This window comes from Hydra vulgaris, chromosome 07 (assembly GCF_038396675.1).
Source record: "Hydra vulgaris chromosome 07, alternate assembly HydraT2T_AEP".
NCBI classification, from domain to species: Eukaryota; Metazoa; Cnidaria; class Hydrozoa; order Anthoathecata; family Hydridae; genus Hydra; species Hydra vulgaris.
In genome coordinates this window covers 6,009,739-6,037,500 of record NC_088926.1, presented here as the reverse complement: position 1 = coordinate 6,037,500, position 27,762 = coordinate 6,009,739, and the positions used below count along the sequence as shown (strand labels likewise).

The 27,762-nt window shown below is 28.3% G+C and overlaps 1 protein-coding gene across 2 annotated transcripts in view; it reads left to right on the top strand.

The window, feature by feature from the left end:
• LOC136082264 (uncharacterized) overlaps positions 1 to 27,762 on the top strand; it is a 31,002-nt gene extending 3,240 nt beyond the window's left edge. Inside the window, exons 1-5 of one of the 2 annotated variants that reach the window (XM_065800877.1) lie at positions 7,725 to 7,880; positions 7,980 to 8,021; positions 12,301 to 12,420; positions 13,024 to 13,089; positions 27,540 to 27,762. In XM_065800877.1, coding sequence (XP_065656949.1) covers positions 7,844 to 7,880; positions 7,980 to 8,021; positions 12,301 to 12,420; positions 13,024 to 13,089; positions 27,540 to 27,628 — 354 coding nt within the window. In that variant the 5' untranslated portion in view covers positions 7,725 to 7,843 and the 3' untranslated portion in view covers positions 27,629 to 27,762. Of the gene's footprint in view, positions 1 to 7,724; positions 7,881 to 7,979; positions 8,022 to 12,300; positions 12,421 to 13,023; positions 13,090 to 27,539 lie in introns of those variants that run through there. The other variant, XM_065800878.1, reaches the window with a different exon arrangement.

The following is a 27,762-nucleotide window of genomic DNA, read 5'->3' as shown; positions in this document are numbered from 1 at the left end:
ATCTGCATTGTGCATTTGAATTATTCTACCTTTATCAAAGTCTGAAACGTGTTTTTTCCTAAATTGGCAAAAATGAATTTTAACTGATAAACAAATGATATAGTTCAAACTAAATACTAAAATACTATAAGTATGAATGTCTTATACCTATTTAATGGTTAAATTTTTTAATTAGTAGAATCAAAAGCATCTAACTTTGCCATTGTTGCCATTTAATTATATTTTCTAATTATATAAATATGCTAAAAAAATTAATTCAAATAAAATAATATAAATTTTTTTGAGTCAAAATGTCATTTTGAAAAGTTAAAAACAAATTTACTTAGCAAAAAAACAATATAAAATCACATGTAACACATGTAATGAGGAAAACTTTAATGGGAAATATAAAATATAATGTTAAAGATATCCTTTTTTACCTGTTGTTAATTTGAGGGCCCGCCTTGTTTTTTTTCAATTTCTTTTCATTTTAAATATTAAAATAAAACTCTTTTTCTAAATTTATTCTAAATTCTAAATGCAGGAAGTAAGTCTTTTTCTAAATTTAGAAAATGCAAAGAACATTTATCATATTCAATGTTCTTTTCATTTAAAATTTCTAAATGTAAAATAACGCTCCTTCTCGTTACTTTTTACTTTCAGTTTAGGGTTTCTGAACACTGTTTAACAGTAACAGTAAAATAGCTGTTTTTTTGACTTTTTAAATGACTTTTTTTACTGTTTTTTGAAATATTTTTTGTATTATTACTGGACTTATATTCATCGATAGTTTTTAAGTTTCATAGTATTATCTCTAAGCGTTCAAAAATTATGACCATATATAGTTCAAACCCCCCTCAATTTGAGGGGGTTGTAATTTTTATATGGTCATAATTTTTGTATGCTGAGAGATAATACTATGAAACTTAAAAATTATCGATGAATATAAGTCTAGTTGAGAATAGTACAAAAAATATTTCATCAACTTGTTGCTCTCACGTTTGGGGCAGGTGTAGCAAAAATTTTGGGGCTTTTTTGTTCCCAGCCTCCAATCACCGCAATTTTTTGCAAACCTTTATTATTTGATATAAGTATAAACATAAAAATGTTTGGAGTTAGCTCCATGTCTGGAAGTTAGCTATCTCAAAGATTAAAAAATGCTGGATCCGCCACTGACTGACATCTATCGAATAAAATAGAAAAGAAAATTACTTTATAATCATGACCAATGTGAAGTTAGGTGTTTTTTAAGTCAGCAATGTGAATTTTTGTCAATTTAAAAAAAATCGTGGTTGATTTGTCACATACATTTTTTTTTATATTTTAATAGTTTTTTTTTAAGTGAAAAGTGTTTTATTTTTAACACATTTTATAAAGTTACTATAAATAACAAGAATTAATATATAGTACAATTTTATTAAGATTTTTAGTGTAATAGGTTGTAATTGAAAATTTCAATAAAAAATAAACATAGGTACCAGTAAGGACATGAGTCCAAGCAAAATTTCAGAAGTAAAAGCACTTTTACAACATTCAGAGCATTCACAACGGAAAATTGCTAAAATGTGTAAAGTTTCGCAACCATTTGTCAATTAAATCAAACACAAAATGGAAAACGACATCACTCTTTCTCCAAAAAGGAAAGGACGGAATGGATCAAAACGTAAAACCACTCCTAAGACAGACAGAATTAAAAGAGACATTTGTCTGGAAAATAGAAAAAAATCATCCCTCTTCCTGTCAAAACTTGTTCAAGAGTCTGGAATACAAGTTTCGGAGCGCACAGTGAGGAGACGGCTGGCTAAAGTTGGTTTAAATCACACAAACCGGCTAAAAAACTAAGAATAACTCCAGCAATGATAAAAAAGAGATTGCATTGGGCAAAAAATCATAAGTATATGACTATTGGAGATTGGGAACGTGTAAGTTTGTCAATTTTGAATGAAATATTGTTAAAAAAGTGTTTAGATGTTGACATAAACTTAATTACAACCACACTATGATGATTTTTTCAGGTTTGTTTTTCAGACGAATCAACTTTTGAGATCTTGTTGGACAAAGCCACCTTCGTCCGAAGAAGACCAAACGAAAAATATCACCCAGATTGCGTTGTACAAACTGTTAAACATCCAACTAAAGTTATGGTGTGGTCAGTTATCAGTGGTAAAGGCACAGGAAGACTTTATATTGTCAATGGGATGATGAACCAAATACAGTACCAAGAGATTATGGAAAGCCAACTTATCCCCCAAATACAAGAATGGTTTTCAAACAACAATACATTTACGTTTATGCATAATAGTGCTCCATGCCATAAAGCTAAAAGGATCACAAACTTTCTTAAAACAAAAAATATCCCTGTTTTAGGTTGGCCAGGGAACTCTCCTGACCTGAATCCGATTGAGAATTTGTGGAACATTCTCAAGAAGGAAATCTCTTCCGAGGTTTCAACAAACAAAAGGGATTTGATTGAAAAATTTCTCTATCGTTGGTACCACAATGAAAAAATTAACACAGCAGCAAAAAACTGTATTAAAAGTATGCCAGACCGAATAGCTAAAGTCATTTCGTTAAAAGGAGGAATGACAAAATAATAATATGTTTTTATGACTTGCAATCAAAAAGAGTAACTGTTTGTTAAAATGTGTGTATATTGATTTTGAAATATTATTTTATTATTAAGGAAACATGTTTTATCAATAAAATATAATAAAATAACTAATATTGCAATTGTACTTTTGGTATACTTTTTACAAACCCTTGAATTTAAAAATACACAAAAATTGTAGGTGATCACAATATTGTGGCCAGGGACTGTATTTATATTTTTAAAAAATAACAATTGCTAAGAGTTTTTTTATTAACAATATAACAACACGTTAATTAAAGCAATATGAATGGTAATTTAATTTGATTTATTTTTCAATAACAATTTAATAAATAGTTTAAAATATAGGATAATAAGTAACTTTAATAAATAACTTTAGTTCAGTTGTTATTATTTTTTATAAAAAAAAACTAAGTACTAAGGAGTTTCCTATTTTAATAGTTTCTTTTCATAATCTTTTTTTACACTTGGTATGACTGGTATTGTGGTTTATCCTCCTCCGGCTAATTGCCATATAGAGGCCACATTACCAAGGCCTGCAATGACTGGTTTAGCAACTTCAATCAATTCTTTCTCAAGTAACTTTGTCGTCTACACTTGATATGACTCTTTCTTCAATTTATTGTGGTGTTGAGTTGTTTTTTAAATTCAGCCTTAATATTTTTTAAAGATGCTGTTCTTGGTAGGTGAGGTCTATTTATTGTTACCACTTTGCGTACCTTTTTAATGGCTGGCCGATAATAACCTCAGTTATTTCAATTCGAGGTTTTGTATTTTCAGAACTGTTGTCCAGTCTCTCTCCGTCTCCTTTATTATTGATGAACCACTATTAAAAAATTCTTTTTCAATTTTCGGCTGTTTTTTTTTTTTTTTTTTAATTTTATTTTAGACGCCCAAAAAAGTCCTTACAGACTTATCACAGAGCACCGCGGAAGAATCTTTCTCCTACCCCGAATTCCGTTTTCCTGTGCGCTTCTTTTTTTTTGTTTCAGTGTTTCCTCCACTGAAGTTAGCAGATTTCTTTTTCTCATTGCAGTTAGAACGGCACGTAAATCTGTCGAAGAACAAACCACATTAAATAAAAACCCGTTAGACGTTGTTAGACGGGCAAGTAAAGCATGAAGTGTTCTATCTTATTTTTCTGACCTTCTCTTTTTTTCCACTAGCCTTAATTATTTTTAAAAGAAGATAGCGTATTACACTTTTAAATTGTCCATAAGCTAATCGATAATTTTTTTTCATCATAATCAAACTTTTTCGTAAACTTTTAAGTTGTACAACTGAAAAATACAATTACTCTCTGTAATGCTGTATTAAAAAATAGCTATTGCGTATAATTTGTTGTTTTTCTTTTTTTTCTATTCTATGTTTTGTTCAACCTTACAGGGAACCCCGGAATTGATATTGAACAGAATCGGGATTTGTTTACATAAGATTAGATGAAACATTGAATTTTTAAACCATCTAGCAAGCAGTTTATTGTTACAAATGATTTTGGAAGGTTTGAGGAACTAAATATCCTATTTTGTTGTTTGTTAAAATAAATTGAGACTTGAGTTAAACTTAAATTTAGTTTTCTAGAAAATAGTACACAAAGTAAACATGTTGTGACACAAAGTAAACATTTCGTGACACAAAATGAACATTTTGTGACTTTTGGTATTACTAAACATAATTTTGTATTATAAAAAAATAATAGTATAGTTCGATAACATCTAAGTAGTACTTGATGTGCACGAAGTATTTTAGTGTGTTGAAACATTGCGTCAGGGGTTTGTAACTACTGCGCTAAAACTGTTTCTCCACGCACCTTTAACAAAGTTTGTGAGTCTTATAAAGTTTGAAAATGAAAAAAATAAAAAAAGTTTAAAAAAGTTATAAGCAACTTTGACATCTTTGAGGAGGTGAATTGAATTTAAAAAAATAAAATAGAAACTGCAGTTTAAAGGCACAACTTATTTTCATCTGAATATCACTCATAGATTAGTTTTTTAATAATTTAATTATCTATACTGGATTTTGTTTTACAAATTAGAGTCTATTTTATTTTATTATTTTCAGTTATTTAATTATTTCGCTATAGCAAGCTGTTGACAACGGCTTTTGTTGTTGATTTAATTAATAAAAAAATTAGAACTCAAATCTTTGTATTGTAATCTTAAGCTGGACATTTTGCTTCAATTTTTTGACACAATAAGCTTTAAAAAAAAATTGATCGAAAAAGGAAGAACTCGCGTCATAATAATGATGCGAGTATATAATTATAATTTCAAATATATTCAAATCTGTAATAAAATCTCTTACTATTTTACAAAAAATAACATTTTTAGTCAAAAAAGTTTGGATTTCAAAAAAATTACATAATTACATATTCAACTGAATATGTAATTGTTGAATTAGTATATCAAATAAATAATGATTTAATGAAAACAAATTTACATCGTGTCTTTTTACCAATTTCGTTAAAAGCTTTTAACAATTGTTAATCATTGTGTTCTGTTGTTCTGTCATGAGGTAATTAATTATATGAACTATTAGATTAAAAGTTACCTTACTGGTAGAAACTGTATGTTCTAAATAGAAATATAGAATACTTGAAAATCTGATGTGGAATACCAAAGAGTTGATACTTACGGCTCCCTAAATTTCTTTTCTATTTATAGTTTTAAATTATACATAAACATCTTAATTATGCATAAACGTCTTTAATTGTGTATAAATGTTTTAAATTATGCATAAACCCTTATGCTTGTAGTTGATACAAACTTATTTTAATTTCATCAAACAACTTTATGAATTAAATAAGGTAAATGATTGGTTTACGACAAATTAAGTCCAATTAACAACCCCCACCACCACCACCACCACCACCACCATCCTTCTTAATGGATCCATTCCTGTGTGAAAATGAATGTAGATTTTTTTTATATGAATGTTTTACATGAAGTTTATAACTCTTATTTTTATATAAATTTTTATTTATTTTTTAAAACTTTTATTTTGAATGAATAAGTTTAAATTTCATAATTGTAAGAAAGAAAGAACATTTACTAGAAATAACCTATAAAAGTAACTTTAAAATTAACACAGAGAAAATTAACACAAATAAATTAACACAGAGAATGCAGAATTTTTGTCTTGACTTATGTTATATTACCAAATATAAACAAAGTTTTATCTCTCATGTCTAATAGCAAAGTTTAAAGTTTTTCAATATTTGTTTTGTTGTAAATAAACATAAGAATATAAATATCTATTGCAAATGCAAATAATATCTTGATTGAATCTTTATGCAAAACAAAACTTGAGCAATTTACTCACCGTGCATCTGGAGTCGTGCATCGTGCATCGTGCATCTGGAGTCGTGCATCGTGCATCTGTAGTTATTTTATTTGTTATACAACTAGTTTTATTTAAATGCTTTTTAAATAACATTTAGAAACGACGATAAAACAATATTTTTTCCCTTTGACTATACTTCATTAAACCATTTTTTTTTTAAATAAAAAATAATAGAAATTAAAAAGTATTTTTAAAAATATGTAATATATATATATATATATATGTGTGTGTGTGTGTGTGTGTGTGTGTGTGTGTGTGTGTGTGTGTGTGTGTTTGTGTGTGTGTGTGTGTGTGTGTGTGTGTGTGTGTGTGTGTGTGTATAGGGGTATCCTGAAAAGATCTTAAAGGGGTTGGGAAGGGGGTGGTTTGACGTATCTGATTGTTGCCGACTAAGTTCTTAAAAAAAGTAAAAAAAACAAACTCTAAATCTTAAATTTTTTATATATTCAAAGAGCTTTGTTCAATTTATTGTTTTTACTGTTTATATTTAATGGAGATTGTATCTTTTTATTTTTCATTTAAAGAAGATTTTCAAATCTAAATTGTTTATATATTAAATAGATGCTCTATCTTCAATTTTAGTTAACTTAATATATTTTTTAACTTTGGTATTTTAGGTTTTCATAAATGATTACTTTACAGTTGTTTAAATCCACATAGGGGCTTCTAGAAGCCCCCTATGTGGATTTAAACAACTGTAAAGTAAGATAAAACTCTAAATAAATCTAAATACTACATTAAACTTCCTAACCTTATGAGAAAGTATAGTGGCAACTCTTGTAATCCTAAACTTCTTTAAGTCTCTGTAAAAAATTCAGGAAGTAAAAGAAAAAGTTAAACCTATGATAAGTAAATTATATCGGTAAATTCAAAATAAATGCTTTAATTTTTTACAAACACAAAAGGTCTTCAATATAAAATGAGCTATGTATAAAATTTATAAATTTATAAAAACCTTTAACGAATAATTTCCTTTATATGTTTAAAAAGGAAGTAATTAAGATTTATACAACAAAAAAATATTATTAACTAACATATGGTAAAACTTTTGTTTTATGAAAAACAAAACAAGTAAAAATAATGAGAAAATAATTATTCTCTATTTTTATGTTCTTATGTGTCATGCCCTGTTTTTTCAGGTGAGCTTCTTTTGTATACAATATATATTTTTATTTTGTAATAAAATAAAAAGAAATTTAAAAAAGGGTTGTATTAATCTTTTAATTAATCATATAAGATTTTAATCATTTGTATGATAATTTTGTATATAGCCATCTGGTTTGTTCTCCTCCTCTTTTATAAAAATACGATGTGATTTCCCAAAACCAAATACAATGCATGATTTGTGCTTAAAATGCTAAATTATGCTACAAAGTATAATTTTTTATAAAAATTTTTTTTATTGTTGTAATGCTAAGATTTGAATATTGTCAGTACAACAAAACTTGTTAATAAAAAAATTAGTTCTGTAAAATATTTGACGTAAAAAAAAAAAAAAAATTGGTCAAGTCTAATGGAATATTAGAGCATTCAAAAGAGCAACTTTAAGTGATCTTTTTAAATTCAATGAATCTATTTTTTGAAATTTAATTCAAGAAAAATAACAAACAAAGCTTTTTAGGTTCGAAAACAAAAGTATGCAATTACGAGTAGATTGCACGCATACGCGTTTGTATATCGCGTGCTTATTCTTGAATATAAAATATATCTTAAATTCTTTGTAAACCTAAGCTCTCCTACTGAGGAATACAAAATGGTTTTCAATGCGATAAGAAGTCATTTATAAGCATGTACATTGTTTTTTTTTTTAAATTACATAGACGTTAAGAAAACCTTTATTATTTTGAACAATTGTAAGCTAAGTATTTAATACAGCAGTATTACACCTTGATATAATACTTTGTAGCGGGTCTAATGGACATAAAATATTTTCTTTTAATTCCTAACTTAGGTATGTGATAAGAGCATTTTTTTTTTCTCTTAATGAAACACAAAAGATGGAGACATAATTAAAAGTTATATTAAATTGTATTAATGAATCGTTTTGCAGGATGCTTCTTTGCATTGATGACAAACTCCATGAAGACAAGTGGTAAGTCAAAACAACTTTTTTATTTTCAAAGCCACATCTAATATTTAATTACAATCCTAAGAAAAGCGAGGACTAATCAAGATTTTGGATTGGGAGGATGGTGTAATTTATGTATGTAATATAAAGCACAATTAAGCTTTACTGACAATTTAATAGTTTATAATTGAAACAATCAAAAAGTTTAGATTTCTTTAAATGTTCAATTTATTGAAGCGTTTATAATAACGTAAGTTTAAAATTTTACGAAATGTTTTTTAAATTTTTTTTGAGGGAAGCCCCTTTCCCCTACTTAAGAAAGAATCATAAGAAAAAAACTTTTCAGTACTTACTTTTTGGGCATTAAAATGACCATAGATTTCATTTATAAAATTTACTTTATATAAATGTTTTGCCATGATTAGATTCTACATTGTAGAAACTTTAGATTTTTTAAGAGCGATACTATGCTTTTGACTTATCGAAAGCATCGTAAAAATTTTTTTAAAAATCTGGTTTAAAAAAAATAATTTGAGTTGGAACGCTTCATTCTGCTGTACTTCTATTTCAAACAAGCAAAAACAGATCAAATTATTAGCAACTTTTTTTATTAATTTGTAAAGATTAATTTGTAAAAAATTTTTAATAGCGTACATGATGAGTCGGCTCCAATTGAAGATATTTAACTAAACTTTATCACTGTGATTCATACGTCCTTTTTTAAAGTGGACATGTGGCTTCTTTTTATTTTACAAAAATGATCACCAAGGGGATGTCACTAAAACTTATATAACTTTCAAAGTATTTGAGTTATTTGTTCTTTAAAAAGATTAAAGCCTAATTTATCATCTAATACAAACATTGTTAAACCAATTTTAAAACAAACTTTACTTAAAACAAAGTTTTTAATTTTGTATTTTATTACAATATGTTTTGTTGTTTGTAAATAAAATAAATTACATAAAAATTTAACATTATTAATATCAATAAATCAAAGATTTTAAAAAACAGACCGGGACCCAAAGAAGACCCCTTAATAAATGTTTAAAAAATTAAACGATTTAGTTAAAAGCTATTTGTTCAAATAAAATAAACATATTTTCATCATTTTCAAATCTACTATTACAATTTAAGTAAGACTTTCATACCCAGTGGGCACAGTACGTTTTTAAAACGTCTAAAAAACGTTTTAAAAACGTACCGTGCCCACTGGGTACCCCTTATTTTCTTTATATAGTTGCTTTTTAACTAAAGTACTTTTGAAGTATGTAAACATCTAGTTCTCCGCCTATTGTTTGTAAAAGGCTAATTAGTTTGTAATTTGACTAACTGTATTATAAATTCGATACAAACGGACTTTCTGAATCGTGCCAAGTCTCTGACAATGATATGACGTAAAACGAGATATCTAAAACATCTTTAAATTTCACAATATTTTTAATGCTTTTTTATGTGTAAGAGTAGGAAAAGAATTTATCTTTTAATTTTAACTGCAATAGATTCAAAAAATAATATTTTTATTCAATTCATTTGAGTATTTTAAAAAGTGTTTACGTATTTTTTTTCAGCAAAATTATTAACCAGATTGTTACCAAGAGAATCAAAGTTTGAGTTTTCGAAATCAAGTTTTCCAAAACCATCATTTGGAAAAAATTTAAAATTTAAAAAAATTAAAAAAAAAGTTTACATACAAATACATTTTTTTGCAACATACTTAAATTTTCATTTCCACTCATTCTGTTATTTTGCTAAAATTCACAAACCAATAGCATCTTATAAATAATATGTAATCAGCGCCGTTTCGAAGTGGGTGGGGGCATAGAGAGATGTTTAGCCCCCCTAGAAAATTAATTAGTCGGCAAATTTGGACACTGGAGTTGGCGAAATTTGATTTGTAGTTGGCTGTCGGCAAATGTAAGCCAACGAGCCCTTTCTTTAATTTTTTTTTTAAAGTTCCTAGTCGGCGAAAAAGATTTTCTACGCCTACGGCAAAAAAATGATACGTCACCTTACCCTACCCCCCCCCCCCCCCCTCTCCTTCACTTAAGGTCTCTTCGGGACGGCCCTGGATGTAATTACATTTTGTTTTTGTTATGTACTTAAATAAAAAGTTAACTTTATTTTGCCTATGATGGGTTTTTACAACACTACCGTCTCGCAAAAATCCTCTTTAATATAATTATCAAACTTAGTTTAATGATTTTTAAGATTAATGGTTTAAAGATTTTTCTGTTATCTTTATTCTATCTTCAACGTCATACAATTTTAAAAAACGATATCAGGTTAATAAGTCAATGAAATACGTTTATATTTTAAAAATATTTTTAATTTTTTAACATTCAAACGTTTTATTTTCAAATTATATTTTTTAATATAATTTGAAAATAAAATGGTTGAATGTTTGTTGTTGATAAAAACGAAATTCAATAAAATTTTATGACCAAAAGCAAGGATAAAATAGTAAAAACTTTATCTTTTTATAAAACAAATAATTAAAAAGATGTTTAATACTTTTGTAAACAAAACACAAAAAAAGTTTCATTATTTGTAGGTTTATAAGTTCTTTTTGTAGAGTTATTGTTAAAACAATAAGTTGGTATTATTTATATACTATATTTTATTTAGATGGTAGATTTATTTTTTTTAACCAGAAACAAAATTTTACATTTTAACCGTAATGCTAATGCGACTTAACGGAGATAAATTAAATTCGACAAAAATTCGTAAAGCTGAGAACAGAACTGGCACCTGAAATGAAAAAAAATTTACATGTTACACAACCATAAAATAATAATAATTCATAAATGAAGATCTTCCTTTTAATAAATCGAAGATCTTTTTTTTTTAGTAACGAAACTCAATTTTTTTTTTCCAAAATAAAATTGATGACATAAACATACTTTACTGACTTCACAAGTTTCCTTTCAGCTTTGTTGTGCGTTTTTAAATAAGGAACAGCTTCCACATTTCACCAGCTTTCCATTTCACATTTGACCTTTTTTCTTAGATAAAGAAAAGCTAAACAGGCAATGTAGCCGTAACAATATTTATTAATTTAACACCATTTCTAATATAATGTGTAAAACAGAAGACTCAATATTAACTAAAACTTTTATGAGAGGTAAACAGAGGAGCAACAACTGAATGATGAAATTTGTTTAGAACTCATAAATTTCTACCTCGTCAATCTTTAAACAGGTTTTCTTTGCAAACACTCTCAAGAGATTGTACTGTTCTCCTTGAGATGTTATAATTAGCAGGTGTGTGAGGCATAGAGTCATTTTTTAGAGATTTTTATTAAACAAGTTTGATAGGACTTTGCTAGCAGTTATTCAGCTGGAAAAACTTTTTAAAAAGTTACGCCTGGTTACTTTTGTTTAAAACCTTCTAAAACAAAAAGAGTAATACCTTAAAATCAAGAATTGGTCATTTCCGTGAAATTAACTTAAGTAAACCGAAACTCTTTGATTTCATGGGTAGTTTACTCGTCTTCACAGCAAACATTATTTAATGTTTGCTGTGAAGGCGTTTAATTAATTTTTTTGCATTTTTTAATTTTTTCGTATTTTTTTTGTCTTTGTCAAAATCAGATCCCATGACAAAATGGGTCGAATCCATATTCGTCAAAAAGCCATTTGGAACCTTCATTTCATTATTGAGAGCAAGTTGAGTGGATTGAAATAATATCATATCAAACATCGATAGATTGTTGGTTTCTCATACTTGTTCAATGACTTTTCTATTTACTTTTTATTCCTATATTTCAATAAGCTCATTTTTAATAGAAAAATCTATAATTTATTTTTACAGTTTATGTTGCACGGGGTTTTGTATTTTTCCAGAAAATAAATTAGTTATAAAATATTTCTTTATTTCTAATCAATTCAACTCGAAAGGCATTTTACAAATAATCCTTTAGAAAACCAAATGGCATATAGTAGTTTTGAACCATTATTTTTTTTCTTCTTAAAAATCGATAAATACGCGATTAATCGATAAGAATGTTTGATAAATTGATAAATATAATATGCTATTAAATCGTAAACAACTAAATTGCCATAAGTCTGAGAGTCTTCCAACGATTTTTTAAAAGTTTGTCTTTTGAATGCTATTTTAATTTATTACTTTAATAGTTTTCAATTTTTATAACTTTTTATTTACAAAAACAAAAACTCTTTGCATTGAAAATTGTTTTTGAAAATGAAAAACAAAAATAATTCAACATGCCCTCCGACAAAAAACTTTAACAACGGAAATTGAACCCAAGAAGCGTTTATTAATAATATATTTTTTTCTCTTTTAGATGTTTCAATTTTTCAAAAAGAGAAAATTGATTTATGTCAAGTTAATACTATCAAAAAATTGTTAGCAAGCTTTAGAATGAGTTCCGACTCTCCGCAATGCATTTTGCAACGAAGAAGAGGTATACACTTGAAATAAATGTTTATTATGAAATTGCAACTTTTTAAATGTACATGATATTATTACTTTAAAGATCTGAGAAAAATTTTCATTTCATTATATTATAGACAACGAAAACTATAAAAAAATGATTTTTTATGCCCTAATTAATAAATAATGTAATGTACTTTATAATTGCGTTTTATTTCACAGTGACATAGTTTACCATTAATTTTTCAGTACTAGTTTAGGATTTTTATTTGACTATAAATTCAAAATAACGGTAATAAAAATTTTCGAAGTTTTTATTTCTTTTTGTATCATTCAAAAGTTATTATTTGATTTATTTTAGTTTCACCTAATCAGTTCGGCTTTAGTTTAGTTTCACACAATCAGTTCGGCTTTAGTTTATGGTTAAAGTCATATGACTTTAACCATAAAATAAACCGTAACTAAAGCCAAGCTGAGAATGTATAGATAATTAAGTTACTTTAGATTTTAATAACATTTCTGAGCATTTTTATAAAGGAAAACTATGCAGTTTCACGAAACCAAATTTGAATCAAATGAAATTCTCATTGTTTTGTGATTTTCTTTTTTACAATTAATTAAATTTCAATTTTAGATATTGAACATTTGATCTCAAGTTTTGTTGAAACTCTTTTTGAAAGTCCAAATAAAAGAGCTTCAGGTTTGATAAAATTTATTATGTATTTTATGTAATTTTTTGCTGTTACTTTCTTAACTTGCTAAGGTATTAAATAAATTCAATTATATTCAACAATATTCAATTATATTTTTGTAATGTTACTAAAACATCTTTTATATATTGAGTTTTATTTAGTATAATGGATGGCCAGAAATAAAATAAAATTAGCATTAAAAGTATTTGGGAAAAACTTTATTTGTTATACCAGCCTATCAGTAGATTTTTTTAATTGTTTTATGTGGCGATGTTATTGCGAAGAGTTAAGTTTAAAACTATTTAGTTTAAAACAGTCTGAGGTTGTGTTTTCCCTAATTATTTGAATGGTTGATATGTCCAAAAAGAGTACCTATTTCAACTTGTAGAACTTTACAAATAAATAATTGAATGATAAACAATGTGAGAGGAGTTATATTTGGATCAATGACATATTTTGTCCTCTATTTTCAGCCAACTTTAACATGGCACAAAGAAACCTACTTTTAAACATGTTTATTCAAAAGGTTTTGTGGCTATTTTCTGTTATATATGTGGCGGATAATACAGTCTGGTTTACCCTTTAAATTTTAACGCAGTTTCTTAGAACAAACCTCTCTTCGTTATAATTATTTTGACTTGAAATAAAAAACATACGCGCTTTTAACACTTGTTGAACTTTTTTTTTTTTTAACATAAAATGGTATCAAGAGATATTTGTGAGTTTTTTTTTTAACCATACAATCGAGTGATAACATTTAGTAATAACAGTGAACTACATAAGAATATATGCTCTCATCAAAGAGATGCCATCGTCAATTAACTTTTGCAGTTTAAGAAGATGACAACTTTTAAATTATTAAGTAAATTTGTTTAAAGATTTAAAAAGGTTTTGATACGGAGCCATTCTTACTGCAAAACATGGTTTAGATGAAGAAAACTCAGTACAAAAAATCTTAGAGAGGAGTGATAGATCGCAACATGATATGAAGTAATATTGCACAATGGTATGATGATGTTTAATTAATGTCAATTGTCTTAGGGATAAAGCAACTTTATAAAGACTTAAAGAATGGCTTGGTAACTCCAAACAAGCCAACGAAAATATCAACAGATATCAGTATGATTAAACGTCATCGGATATAAATATGATCAGATGTAAACATTAAAGCAACCATGGCGCAGTGGTTAGAGCGCTTGCTTTAGAAGCAGGAGATCTAGGTTCGAAACTAACTCTGGACATATTTTCGCGTCACGGTAAGGAAGGAGGCATGAATTTCCTAGTTAAATGCACTTCCGTGGTGCTCTGTGACAAGACTGTTAGGTCTTCTTGATGCACATAAATAACAAAATAAAAATAATAAAAATATATATAAACATCATCGGATATAAATATAATCAGATATAAATATAATAATGGCTTTAGAAAAAACTTCATTTGCTTAATGGCAATCAAAAAATAGAAAAAGAAGCGAAGATCTATATTTATTACATGGAAAAACTTTTTTTTAATCTATTGCAGAGAAACAGCACAAGCCAATAGTAGTAATACTATCGATAGTAGAAATATATTTAAAGAAGTTTTCAAGATGATAAAAAGCCACAAAATAAAGTTATATGCATTCCAAATGGTAAGCCTAAGATACAACGCAATTTTAAAAATAAAGTTGTGAACAGGGTTGGCCTATTTAAATCACATCGATTTAAATCAGTGATTTAAATCAAGATTTAAATCAAAAGATATTTTTGAATGACTAATGATTTAAATCAAGTTTTTCTTTTATGTTTGATTTTTGAATAATAAAAATTTATTTTTGCCATATTTCAAAACAAACTAATTAAGTATAGCAAAACTATGTGTTCATAGAATTAATGACTCAAAGTATAAAATAAAATTAAATAAAACAGGTAATGCTACAGTCAGTGGCGGATCAAGCTTTTTGGGGGCCCAGGGCTTAAAAATAGCAAGGGGCCCTAGCCCTACACGAATATTAAGATTTCTAATTGATTATGCGATTAATTGATTTTCGGTTATTTAAATAAAATGAAAGACAATATTAAAGATTAATTGTTTTTATTATTATTATTCCTATTCACTAACAATCACAAATATCGTAAATATTTAAGCATAATAAATTCATAACAAAAACAAGTTATTTAATTTTAAGATTTTTAATGACGCAGTTTTCGAACCTTTATTAGGGCATATTCCTTTATAACCTCATCGTAGTTTAATGACTTTGTAATTTTATGTTCTATGGATAGAAGCATTAAATCAGCCAATCTGTCATCACTCATTGTATTTCTTTGCTTATTTTTAATATAGCTCATTCTGGAAAATGATCTTTCTGCTTCACAATTCGTTATAGGCATTGTAAGGAATATTTTCATTACTGTTTACAAATTCGGAAAAGTATCGATAAGGTGTTTGTCATAAATTATTTTTAAAATTTCAGCACAATTAATTTGGCTTTGCTCGTTAACTACAATTATGTTAATATATTTTTAAAATGAATGCATTCGTTTTTCAGCGTGACAAAATCTTCAATATCCTCTTTATAAAACTTACATGCATTCTGCATACTGGATTCATCTATTATTTTTGTTTTCTTGTTTCCAATATCAAATAAGAATTTAAAACTCTCAGAATTTTCCTTGTATATTTTTTTTCTTTTTTGAAATTCATATTGAAATTTGTCCAAAACGACATTTAAGATTTCAATTTTAAATTTGTTTTTCCCTGTTAAGTTGCTCCCACACCCTGTTGTACCGCCTGAGTATCTTAGTATTCTTTTTCTTTTATCTTAATATACCGAACTAAGGTAATTAGTCAAAGTTTTTGCTAATATCTCGTATTGGGTCAATTCGGTGTCGATATTGTTTCTTTTTTCTTTAATGAATCCTTCAAGTGATGAAAGAAGAGCGGAAGCGTCTAACAAATCTAGTCCGGCTGTCTGTAATTTTTTATTTACTTTATTAATTCTTTCCAGAATTTGTTCCCAAAAAATAACCAAAATTCCATTTTCCAATGAAGTCATTTTTGAAAATAATGTCTTCGCTTCTTCTCTTTGGTCCATTTTTTCTTGGTCATCGTTTGCAATTGATTTTAAAACTGTTAAAATTTCTTCATAATTATTTTTTAAAGCTTTAACAGCTTCATAATGGCTGCACCATCTGGTTTTGTCTAAATTTTTTTAGGGTGTGCGTTTTCTCATTTAATTTTAAAGCGTCGGTAATTGCATTCCATTTTTTAGTAGAACTTGAAAAAAACACAATTAATTGCTGAATTGTACCGAAAAATATTACAACTTCATGCACAACTTTTGCGGCTTCTATCCCTATGAGATTTAAACTATGTGCTGCACACGGTGTATATACTGCCAACTGATTTTCTCTCTGCAGTAGTGCCCTTAAGCCGTTATATTGGCCTGACATGTTGGCGGAATTGTCGTATGATTGGCCGCGACAATTTTTGATGGACAAATTATTTGTATCTAATATTGTTTTGACTACATTTAGTAGAGGTTTTCCAGTATGTGAAGTGATTGGGGTAATTGCTAAAAATCGCTCGAATACATCACCTTGATAGCAATATCTTAATATATTAGCGAGTTGATCAACATGCGCCACATCCAGGGTTGAATCAACAACAATCGAATAATATTTTGTCGAATTGACTTCCTCTATAATTGTTTTTGTTACTTCCTTCGCCATTAATGTAATAATTTCTTCATACACAGTTTTGGTTAGGTAAGAAACAGAGTGTTTTTTTCCTGAACATTTCTGTATGTGCTCTTTAAGAAACGGATCGAATTCAGCAATCAATTCCAAACAGCCCATAAAATTGCCATTATTTGGAACACTAAATGTTTCTTTGTTTCCACGAAATGCTAAACCTCGTTTACTCAAAAACTTAACAACAGCAACAATACGCTTCAAAATTTTATAAAATTTATCTGATTCCTGCTCTAATTCTTGCATTAATTGTTTATCGATTGTATTTTTCCTTTCTTTTCGCGTTGTCCAATTTATAATGGCGTTCTTGTGCGGCGTAGAATTTTCGTGGAGTATGACAAATTCCTCTCCATGTTTCCAATCAGAGAACCCTTTGGAAAATGCTTGTACGTTTATAGAAAATAGTTTCCACATTAAACAATATATGTTTCCTGTGCTTTTCGAATAACATATCCAATTTCTTGACACTGGCTGTGCATTTTTAAGCCGTTTTTTAAATAGTTTTTTTGGAAAAATATCGATTTTGTGTTTTTGAAATTCTGCACGAAGCTGCATAATCACGTTTATGGAAACCCTTATTTTGAAAATATGTCGTATCTTTGGTTAAACAAAAATTAAGGAAATCGCTATATAATATACCCGGCCATGTGCCCAAATCACAAAAATTATCTTCGGAGGGCAGTTCAACGATGTATGGGGATGTTTGAATTTCTGATGATTCAAATATTGAAACATTTTGATCATTATTTTTATCTTTAATTTGAGCTGAAGATGTTTCGTCGATCTGGGATTGGATTGAAAAGAAGTTGGTTAATGTTTTACATTTTTTTATTACGTCTTGCTTCTGTTCTGCTAATTTTCTTTTTTGACACCCACTTTTATATTTACGACCCGTCATCGTTAAACCTATATAGAAATAAAATTTATATAAATTTTATTTAATATGTTATAATTTTAATACCGAGCGAATGAAAAATAATCAGTGGAATTTGCACAAAAATAAACTTAATCATTCAAAGCTGAGTCGCAGGTGCACTATTTTTACAAAAGCTAGCAAAGACACTTAACAATTTTTCAATACAAAAGCATTTGAACATCATGGTAGCGATAACAATGCCAATACAATTTTTATTCTCTATTCTAAAAATTTAGTTTTCGTTCGCTTGAATTTTCACATACACTTACTTATGTTTGAAATAATTAATTATTTAACCACTTTTACATTTGATAAATGAATATTCACGATAATATGTAAAATTTCTCTTTTTTTATACGGGCCCCTTACTGGTCGGGGCCCCGGGCTTTAGCCCTATTAGCCCATATATAGATCCACCACTGGCTACAGTGCACAAAACAAATCAATAAACATAATTATCAATTAAAACTAAAAAATTTTTCTCCTGTGTGTAGCATTCAAATTAATCATCAACATCAAAGAGAATAATTTTCTGCTGATTAACTGAAGAAAAACTCAAGCATAGCAGCTTTTTTCGTACCCAATCTCGTACCTAATCTTTTTCTCAGTTTTGAATGTACCAAGTCGTAAAAGGAGAACACACGTTTAACTCCTGAAGATGAAGCTACCGCAGTTATCAATTGCAAAATTGCATTTAATGTTTTACTTTCAATGTTATCACGGTGTGATCTTCACCACTGAACAGGCGATAATGCTATTAAAACTTCTAAGCTAAATTCAAGTTCCAGGAATGGATATGACTCTCCTCTAAATTTCATAACAGAAGGAATAATATGTGGGTATTGTAGATTGGCATATTCCAACGCAGTAATCTTTTCAATTTCATTCAACATTCTACCTTGGTAATGAGGGTGAAGAAGATTAGCCAGAAAATGGGATGGTGTCGCTGCTTTTAAAGCAAATAGATTCTAAGCAAGCAAGTAGATCTTCTACAGATCTCTTAATGACTAAGTTAGAGACATTTTGTTGCACTGTAGTGTCAATTATGGCCCGGTTAGACTCACAGATTTTTAGCAGAGTTGACCAATTTGCAATATACACTTTTAGACAGTCACACATGGTATTCCAGCGAGTATCTTGAGGCAATGCAAGTTTTTTTCCGCCAGCTTTTCTATATTCTGCCAAAGCAAAATGGTGGTTCCTAAAATATTTGACAATATTTACTATATGATCTTTAACATTGTCAATTTCTAGGTCATGTGCTAAGAAACTCATTAAATGTGCAGAGCAACCATATTTAACTACATCAATATCTGATAGAGATTCAATATTATGCCTCATTTTTAATACATTAGCTGCATTGTCAGTAACAATGCTTCCTACATGATACCCAAACTCAAGCTCTATATTTTTAATTGATGAAACTGCTAGTTCTTCAAGATATTCAGAAGTGTGCGAGCTTCCAGATGTGTCAATTGTGTCAGCTAAATAGACATCACTTGTTTCAGTTGTGACTGTAACACAAATTATAGGCTCCTTGTGAAAGTTTGACCAACCATCCAGTGCTATATTTACAATCTCTATATTTAAAGCGTCTTTAATGTTACCCTTTTCTTTATCAAACACTTTATTCAGGAGCTTGTCAGCTACGTTCTTTCTTGTTGGGACACTATAGCCTGGCCTCAACATCAACATAATTGAAATGATGAATTTGTTGCAAAAATCATTCTTACAACCTGCTCAGGCTTTTTTACTCAGACTTGTTCAACTAGTGACAATAACTCAGAACTTGTATTTTTATTTATTGGACCATTATTATTTATATTTTCTGTCTATTATTTTTTTGCTGATACATTTAAATAACATTTTTCTGCTAAAACAGATTATTCTGAGGGTTGCTTTGTAACATTAAATTGAATGTTGGAAGAAGTAGTTTGAAATTCAATTTCTAAAAAAATAATTTGAATTAAATAATACTAATTACAAAAGAAATTAATTATTATTAAGTACACATTATATCACCTTCTGCATTGTTTTCGTGACAACATTTTTTTAAGTGTACTTTCTCCTTCTTGCCACCAGACCCTGCAGTTCTTTTTTCCATATCTTACATATTTTGTTTTACATCCCTTGCCACTTTTTGTTTCAAGCTTTTCAAGTTTACACCACGCTGGGTTAGATCTTCTTCCAGACATTTTTTTGTTTTTGTTCAGTATGTTTTAAATATTTTTGTTTCTGAAAAAATATAGCTAGATTTTTTAACCATTTCAGAGTAATATCTTTAGTTTTGACAAACAGTCAATAATAAATTATAACATAACAATATTGGAAAAAAAAAACTTAATACAATCTAAACTTTATATAATAGATATCCAGAAAATCCTAATACAATCGCATTGCGTGGATAGTTTTTTGGAGGTGTAAGGTTAAAAGAAATGATTTTTAGAGTTCTGATTATACTTCTGACCTGTTTGACCACTGCATTATGTACAAAAAACACTGTCAACCTATTTCATATTACTATAGATTATATTAAAAGTTCATCAAAAATTATTTTATTTAAATAAAAAAATCAATTTTTTTTATTTTTATTGAGGTAAAAAATAATAAAACCATGTCTTAAAATCAAAAACCCAGCTCTCTTAACAGTTAAGAAATCTTTTGTGAATTGAAGGTATTAAATTGTTAAAACACTTGGTGGAAACCAGAGCCTTAAAAATGCATTAATAACCTCTGCTTGCATTATAAACAATAGCAGTAATCTGTTTAGTTAAAAGAATGCATAATCTGTATTCAAAGCACAAACGCAATAAAAAAATCCACAAAAAGACAAAAAGTTTCAATTACCTCGGTAACTACTAATCATCAAAGATTTTTAGTATTACCTTTGTATAATCAAAAAATAAAAAATAAATCTAAAATTAAACACCACTTTACAATTAATAAATGTAATGCCACTTTATTAAATGCCACTAATTAATAAATGTATTGCCACTTTACAATTAATAAATAAATCAAAAACAAAAAAAATCTAGAAGTACTTAAAAAAATGACTAGTTTAATTCTTTCCATCTTTAGATAAAGAGCTTAACGGCTGAAGTTGAATCATTTATTCTTAAAACTTGTTAATTTTTAAGTTTTATTATTCAGAGTAGTCTTGTAACAACATTCTCGGTATGTTTTTTCTTTTTCTATTTGACATTATTTTACCAAATAGAAAAGCTCAAACAGCGATCAAATTTATTCTTACTAGTTAAGTTTAAAAAAATATGTTTTGATAAAGGATGCGGAACAAAAGGAATCTTTATATCTCTGTTTTTGTCCAGGAACTCTAAAAATGGTAGACATGGTTTTCAATTATAGATAAAAACTGGTTGTTTATCTGATCTGAAAGTCTTAATTTTTTTCCTATAAGTAATTTATAAACTTTAATTTACATTTTTGCAGCTCCTAGATATCAACTCATTGAAAAAAAAACTTGTCCCACATGGGTTTCATGTGGGTACCCATGAATGCCACACGGAACCACCTTAGAAATCATGTGGGACGAGCGTTTTTTTTTCACTAGGAAAACAATGAAGAAATATTTTTTTTAAATAAATATTAAGATATAAATTGAAATAAATTTAAAAAATAAATTTTTGACTTTTAAATCCGGAGTCCTATTTGGAACTCCGCATTCCTGGTTTTGACAATCTATATATTTGATAATTAGAGTTTTACCTGTTATTAAAAAGTTTCTTGAAAATCTGATTAAACATATATGCCTAGTATTAACAGAAAATAATCGGTTTTAAACAATATTGCTCTCCACACAAACTTTCTTCATACTAAAATAATAAGATACTATTGAAATTATAAAACCTTTTAGCTGTATTAAAGTTTGGATTAGAACTGAGTACTCATAATGTCACTCTTTACCATTGTTATGAATGACGTCATGTCAACCATTTTAGCTTGTAATAAATTAAACTTATTTACTTAACTATTCGCTTAACTATTTGACTATAAAGTTATTAGTCAACTTCATACGTTACTAAGTTATACGAATTTGTTTACCTATTATAAATTCTATATAAACTTAAATTTTAAAATGATATCGTTAATGATGAATATTAAAAAGAAAAACTTTACATAAATTGTATATTGCTTCAGCTTTTTCAGCAAAAGATATTGTTTCTAATAAGGACATCATTATAGAATTATACGGTAATACCACTTTCAATATTAATACCGTCTGGTTCTCTGCGCGTTCAAAAAATACTAATTATGTTGAAATGCTATGACTGCTTTATTTTGATTTAGTTGGTTTATTTTCTGTTCTCTGCTTTATTTTAAATTTGGTGGTTTATAAACCCACCAAATCAAAACCAGTTTGCTGACACTTTCAAAAATGTTTTTTTAAAATAATTTAGCGTCTTTTCCCAAATATGTTTTAGTTATAAGAAAAGTAAGATTTGCACAGAGATAAAATTTTCATCCACTCACTACAAAGACCCTAAAGCAATAAAACACACTAGAGCAACAAAGACCCTGCAGTTATAAAAATGGAAATTAACAAAGTATAAGAGTTTAGGTTTTTTGTTTTATATTGGACACCCGTTAATATCCATGTTTTCTGTTCTGTATTTTTAAATAATTGGCCGTTTCCGTTTCTTGGCGTGATTTTTTTTTCTTGTTGTTTTTACAATTAAAAGCTGAGACTTGATCGAATATACAATATATTATAAAGAAAAATTGTTACAAAAATATTTTTATCATATTTTAGACTACCTGAATGTGTGAATATGTATATTTCTATCATTTTATTTATTTTTTTGTGTTCTGTCTCTGGTATTCGCTTAGTGAGCCATAACTGACCATGCAATTTTACTTGTGATCCGCTGTGTGGGTCACAATTTTGCAATATGTACACAGTTTGCAGTTTTATTTGCTCATAGATTGCGGTTGTACAGTTTGCACACGGTTTGACCCGTTGTGATAGTAAAACTTCCACAATTTGCACATGGTTTAGCTAAGTATAGCTTAAGTTTTTACAGATACAGAAAAAAAATCCCATTTGTCATCTTATTAGTTCAAAAGATATAGCGTTATTAAAAATGGCTTCTTACAAAAGAACTTATTCAAATTATGTCAAATTTTAAAAATCAGTTATGATGATAGTAGTGATGATATGGACATTGATGGTATAATAGTGATGGTATGGACATTGGTGAATTATCAGCCAATGAAAGTGAACTTGATTAGGATTTGGAGTATTAAAAGGAAGATATACAAGTGGTTGTAAATCCTCATATAGCTACCCTTGTCGATTTTCAGGACAGAAACTATCCTCCTTCACCAAATTTTCATCAAATAATTTTTCAGGCTCCTAAAACGAATCTTGATTATAGAGAAAATTTAGGAAATCGAAAAAAGTAGTTGTAAGGATACAGATTATGAAATCTTGAATTCCGATATATTGATTGAACCCAACAGAGGATATGGTACAGCAGAAAAAAGGAGAGAACGAGTTTGCGTTGGTATCGAACAAAACAGTGTAAATGAGAGTAAAATCAATAAAAAAAAAATGAGTTAAATAAATATGTAGACAACAAAGAAAAAGTTGTAACACAACTATTAGAAAATTTGCTATTTCGTTACTTGTTTTATCAGTTATTTGGCAAATCTCTATAACTCCTTCTCTGATATTACAATGATTATCCGCAAATCGCACAGCGATTGCTAACTTATTACTGTGTGGCTATACATGAGCTACATAAACACACGGCTAGACTTTGTGCTTGCAAGTCCAAAAAACAGTAGGCTAGCTTTTACAATTTAATTTCATAATGCTACCGATGAAAAAAGTTTAAAAGCTGGAAGGAAAAGACTAAAAGTTGTGGTAGAAAAAGGCTACCCGGTAGAAGAGGACACCTGAATCTCTATGTTTTGGTATACGTTTAATTTTTTTAGCACTCTAATATTTTTAAAAGTAATGATGCGCAATTACTTTCAACTTATTATGAAGTTTATACACTTTAGCAATATAACAATAGCTAAATTAATAATATAATTGGAGTATACACACTATCCGTTACTTAAAAAAGCTGCTGTAATCAACAGATAAAGGCCATCCAAAATATGTCGAGTATGCTTTGCAAGTGAAAAACTATCAACAGTATGTCAACCACTAAAAACTAGATATGCTTGTCAAATTTGTTCATCTAAATCAGGATTTCATCCAGAGATCTGTTTTGAAGCTTATAACACTAAAATTATTCCATCCTTGCAAGCAACAAGATACAATGGTTAATTAACTTATTTACCATTGTAGCTTGTTGCTGGTAAGAATGGAATAATTATTTTATTTTACAACATACTTATAATTTCATATTACAAACTATATAATTAAAACTTTTATTTTGAAAATTTTATAATTTTAGAAATCCACTTCATTTGTACGGTTTTTATGAAAAACCTTTATTTTTTCGCCATGAACTAATGATTGCTAAACTATTTTCGTAATTTTTAGTTGTTTGTAATTTATGTTTTCAATTTATTTTTGGATTTTTTAATCAAAAAGCAAGTATTTGAAGCTTACTAATGAAATTGTATCGGGTAAGTAAGTCGTGCGACGTCTTACTTACCCGATATATAAATTTTTAAAATAGTTAGTTAAAAAGTTAAAAAGTTTGACAAAAGTTTGCTTATTATTATAGCCACCTCAAATTTTTAAAGTATTAGAATCGAAAATAGCAGTCTTGACTCTGGGAATATTGCGGGAAAAATCACGAAATGATGTTCAAAATTGATTAGAATTACCTTTCAAAAATGGTTGAAAATTAAGTTGATATATCGCGGCGTTAGAATTATTTTGTTATATTTCCACATTTTTTAGTTGTGAGATAAAACAATTTTCTCCGCAACATTTTACTTAAAACTTAGATTTTAATTCAGTAGAAAGACATTTATTTGAGGTACACAACACTATCAATAACTCAATTTTTACCATAAATATTGTTTCTTGTTTTTAAAACTAATTTATAAAATCAATATTTAACGTATAAATGTCAAAACTGGTAGGCGTATGTTTGCCCATAATAGATCCTAGCCCCAATGATCACACGGACGTCCATAGTACGTCCAAGGACGTCCAAAACGGTCCGTTCGGACATCTAAAATGGACGTCCACTGGACGTACCAAATGCAACAACTTTTGTCCGTCCATTTTGGACCTATAGAGTAGGTCCAAGGTCGTCCAAAGCAGTCCGTTCGGCGGTCCACAATAGACGCTTTTATTCATCTTACGGACGTCTAAATTTTGTCCGTTCATTCAGCGTTTACTTTATTCTGCTCATTCTCATATCGACTCCATTTCTAGCAACTATAAAAAATGGAGCCTTGATATAAGAAATGAAGTCTTTTTCCCACAAAGCCTAAATTTAATATACACGTGTTTTTGTTATTCAACGGGAGTGGCAACCCTCATTAGGATAATAATAAGGTTACTTCATAAATAGTTAAATCCCAGTATTGACACAAATCATTACAAAAAAAAATAAAACGAGTAATATTTTTGACAATATTAATATATAAATACAATCTAGCAAAAACATTAATTTTTGGCTTGTTTTAACATGTCGCCAATGGCACCCTCGATCTTTTTTTTTTTTTTTTTTTTTTTTTGTTATTTCACCTCCCCAAGGCCCAGAAGGCCACTACAGATGAGGAGGCTACTTAATTATGGTCATAACCCTCTCTCAACTCTATAACTTCGAAATACGAACCTTGACGAACAAGGCCGCTGCGCGGAGATACAAGTTGAGCGCGGTACTACCAGGGACGTGGTGGGGATTGAACTCGGAACCTCTCGCTTATGAAGCGAGCGCTCTACCACTACACCACTACCGCATCTTGCTTGCATCATAACCAACTTTCTCACCAACAATAGTTTATAAATAAATAAAATTTATCAAAAAATTGTCTGTCAATCATAGAGCATGTTTTAGAAAATCAAAAAAAAAAACAATTAAATTCAAAAACAAAGTAAAGAAACTTTGCTTTTAAATTTGATTTTCAAAAAGTCAACAAACTAAAATCATCCACAATAAAAACTTATATTAAAATACTTGTTATTAGTTTTGGAAAGTCCCACATAAAGAAACTAAATTAAAAAATAAAAAACGACCGCGAATGTATTTGCAAATAATGAATAGGAGAAAATGAGCAATGTCCTACTTTTTTACGTTCTGCTATTTACTGTTAACAAAAATATTCCAGTAAAATTTTCTTTTATGCATTTATAATAAGGAGTGCTCATAAATTTTATTTTATCTTTTCTTCCATCGCAAAATAATGCCTGTATTCCATGATAGCATTCAAAGCATTTTTAACTAATTTCCGTGGAGTCGCTCCTCCCGCTTTTGTCATTTGCGTAACCTTAAAAATTATTTAAAATAAATTAAAAGCATGATTAAATATTGAACATATAATAAATTTAATACCATTTTTTTAATATATGTATATATATATATATATATATATATATATATATATATATATATATATATATATATCAACCCTCGGAATTATGAAAAATGAGGACCTCATTCTTTTAGCGGTCGGCATCAAGTTGGCAAATAAAATTTAATACAAAGGTCTTACTATAAAACATAGAAACACTTTTAGTCGACATTGCCGAATGCTGACCCTAATTCCGAGGGTTGATATAAATATATATACATATATCCTTATATATATATATATATATATATATATATATATATATATATATATATATATATATATATATATATATATATATATATATATATATATATATATATATATATATATATATATATATATATATATATATATATATATATATATATATTTATATATATTTATATATATTTATATATCTCGTTGTCGAAAGAGACTTTTATGGTAAAAAGTCTCTTTTGACAACAGTTTTGTGACTTTAACAATTAAGCTACATTTTATTGTCGTCGAAAAGTCAAAGTAATTAAATTAATGCGGAAGTACATTAAACTTTATCGTTTTTTAAAAAACCGCAAAAATAAAGACTAGAAAGTCTTTTTAATTAATAACGTTTTTGTTTTATTAAAATATGTTTTTAAAACATGGGCGGAGTGTTGCTACATCAACTATCTTTTAGCCTGCTGCTACAAGGGAGTGTTGCTACATCGACTATCTTATAGCCTGACTCGCAACAGAGTGATGCTACGTCGACTACCTTATAGCCTGACTTGCAATGGAGTGCTGCTACATCAACTATCTTATAGCCTGACTCGCAACGGAGTGCTGCTATATCGCTTGAGGGTTTGGTTAGGGCAGGCAGTTGTTAACTCAAGCAACTGTTAACTTTATATTAAAGCGAGTCGAAATAGGTGCATAAAAATTGATAAAGAAAAGCTTTTTTACAAGGTGTGCTTTTTTTCGGAGGCTTTTATTATAAAAAAGTAATATTTGCGTTACATATAGTATTGCTACTTTATTATTATAATTTTATAGTTTTCAATTTTTTTATATTTAGATTATCAATAATAAGGCAACACTAAATTGTCGTGTTAGTTGTTGTTAACACATCAGATACAGTTAGATCTTAAATAAGCTGATAACTGTCTTGCAGCTAATAACTGTCTTGAAGCTACATTAAATAGATTTAGTTGAATTTGTTGCAAGAATTCATAAAATGCATACGTAAATGAATTTACCCGTATTTTACGTTTTTTGCAGTATTTGCCTCCTGTACATGCTCTTAGTGTGTATTCATTTTGTTTTATTTATTTTTTCTTTTTAGGAGGAGAGTATTGTTGCAGTCCGAAATGTGATAAGTTTATGTCAAGATTGGGAAATCCAAACAGTGCTCTTATAAAATGTATGCGATGACACGACTGCAGGCTATACGCAGAATAAATATGAATTATTCATGATATCAAAAACCATGGTATCCTCTCAGCTCAAGCAGCTGGGAGGATACAATGTATTAAACATTATACTAGATAATATAAAATTGCTGCTTA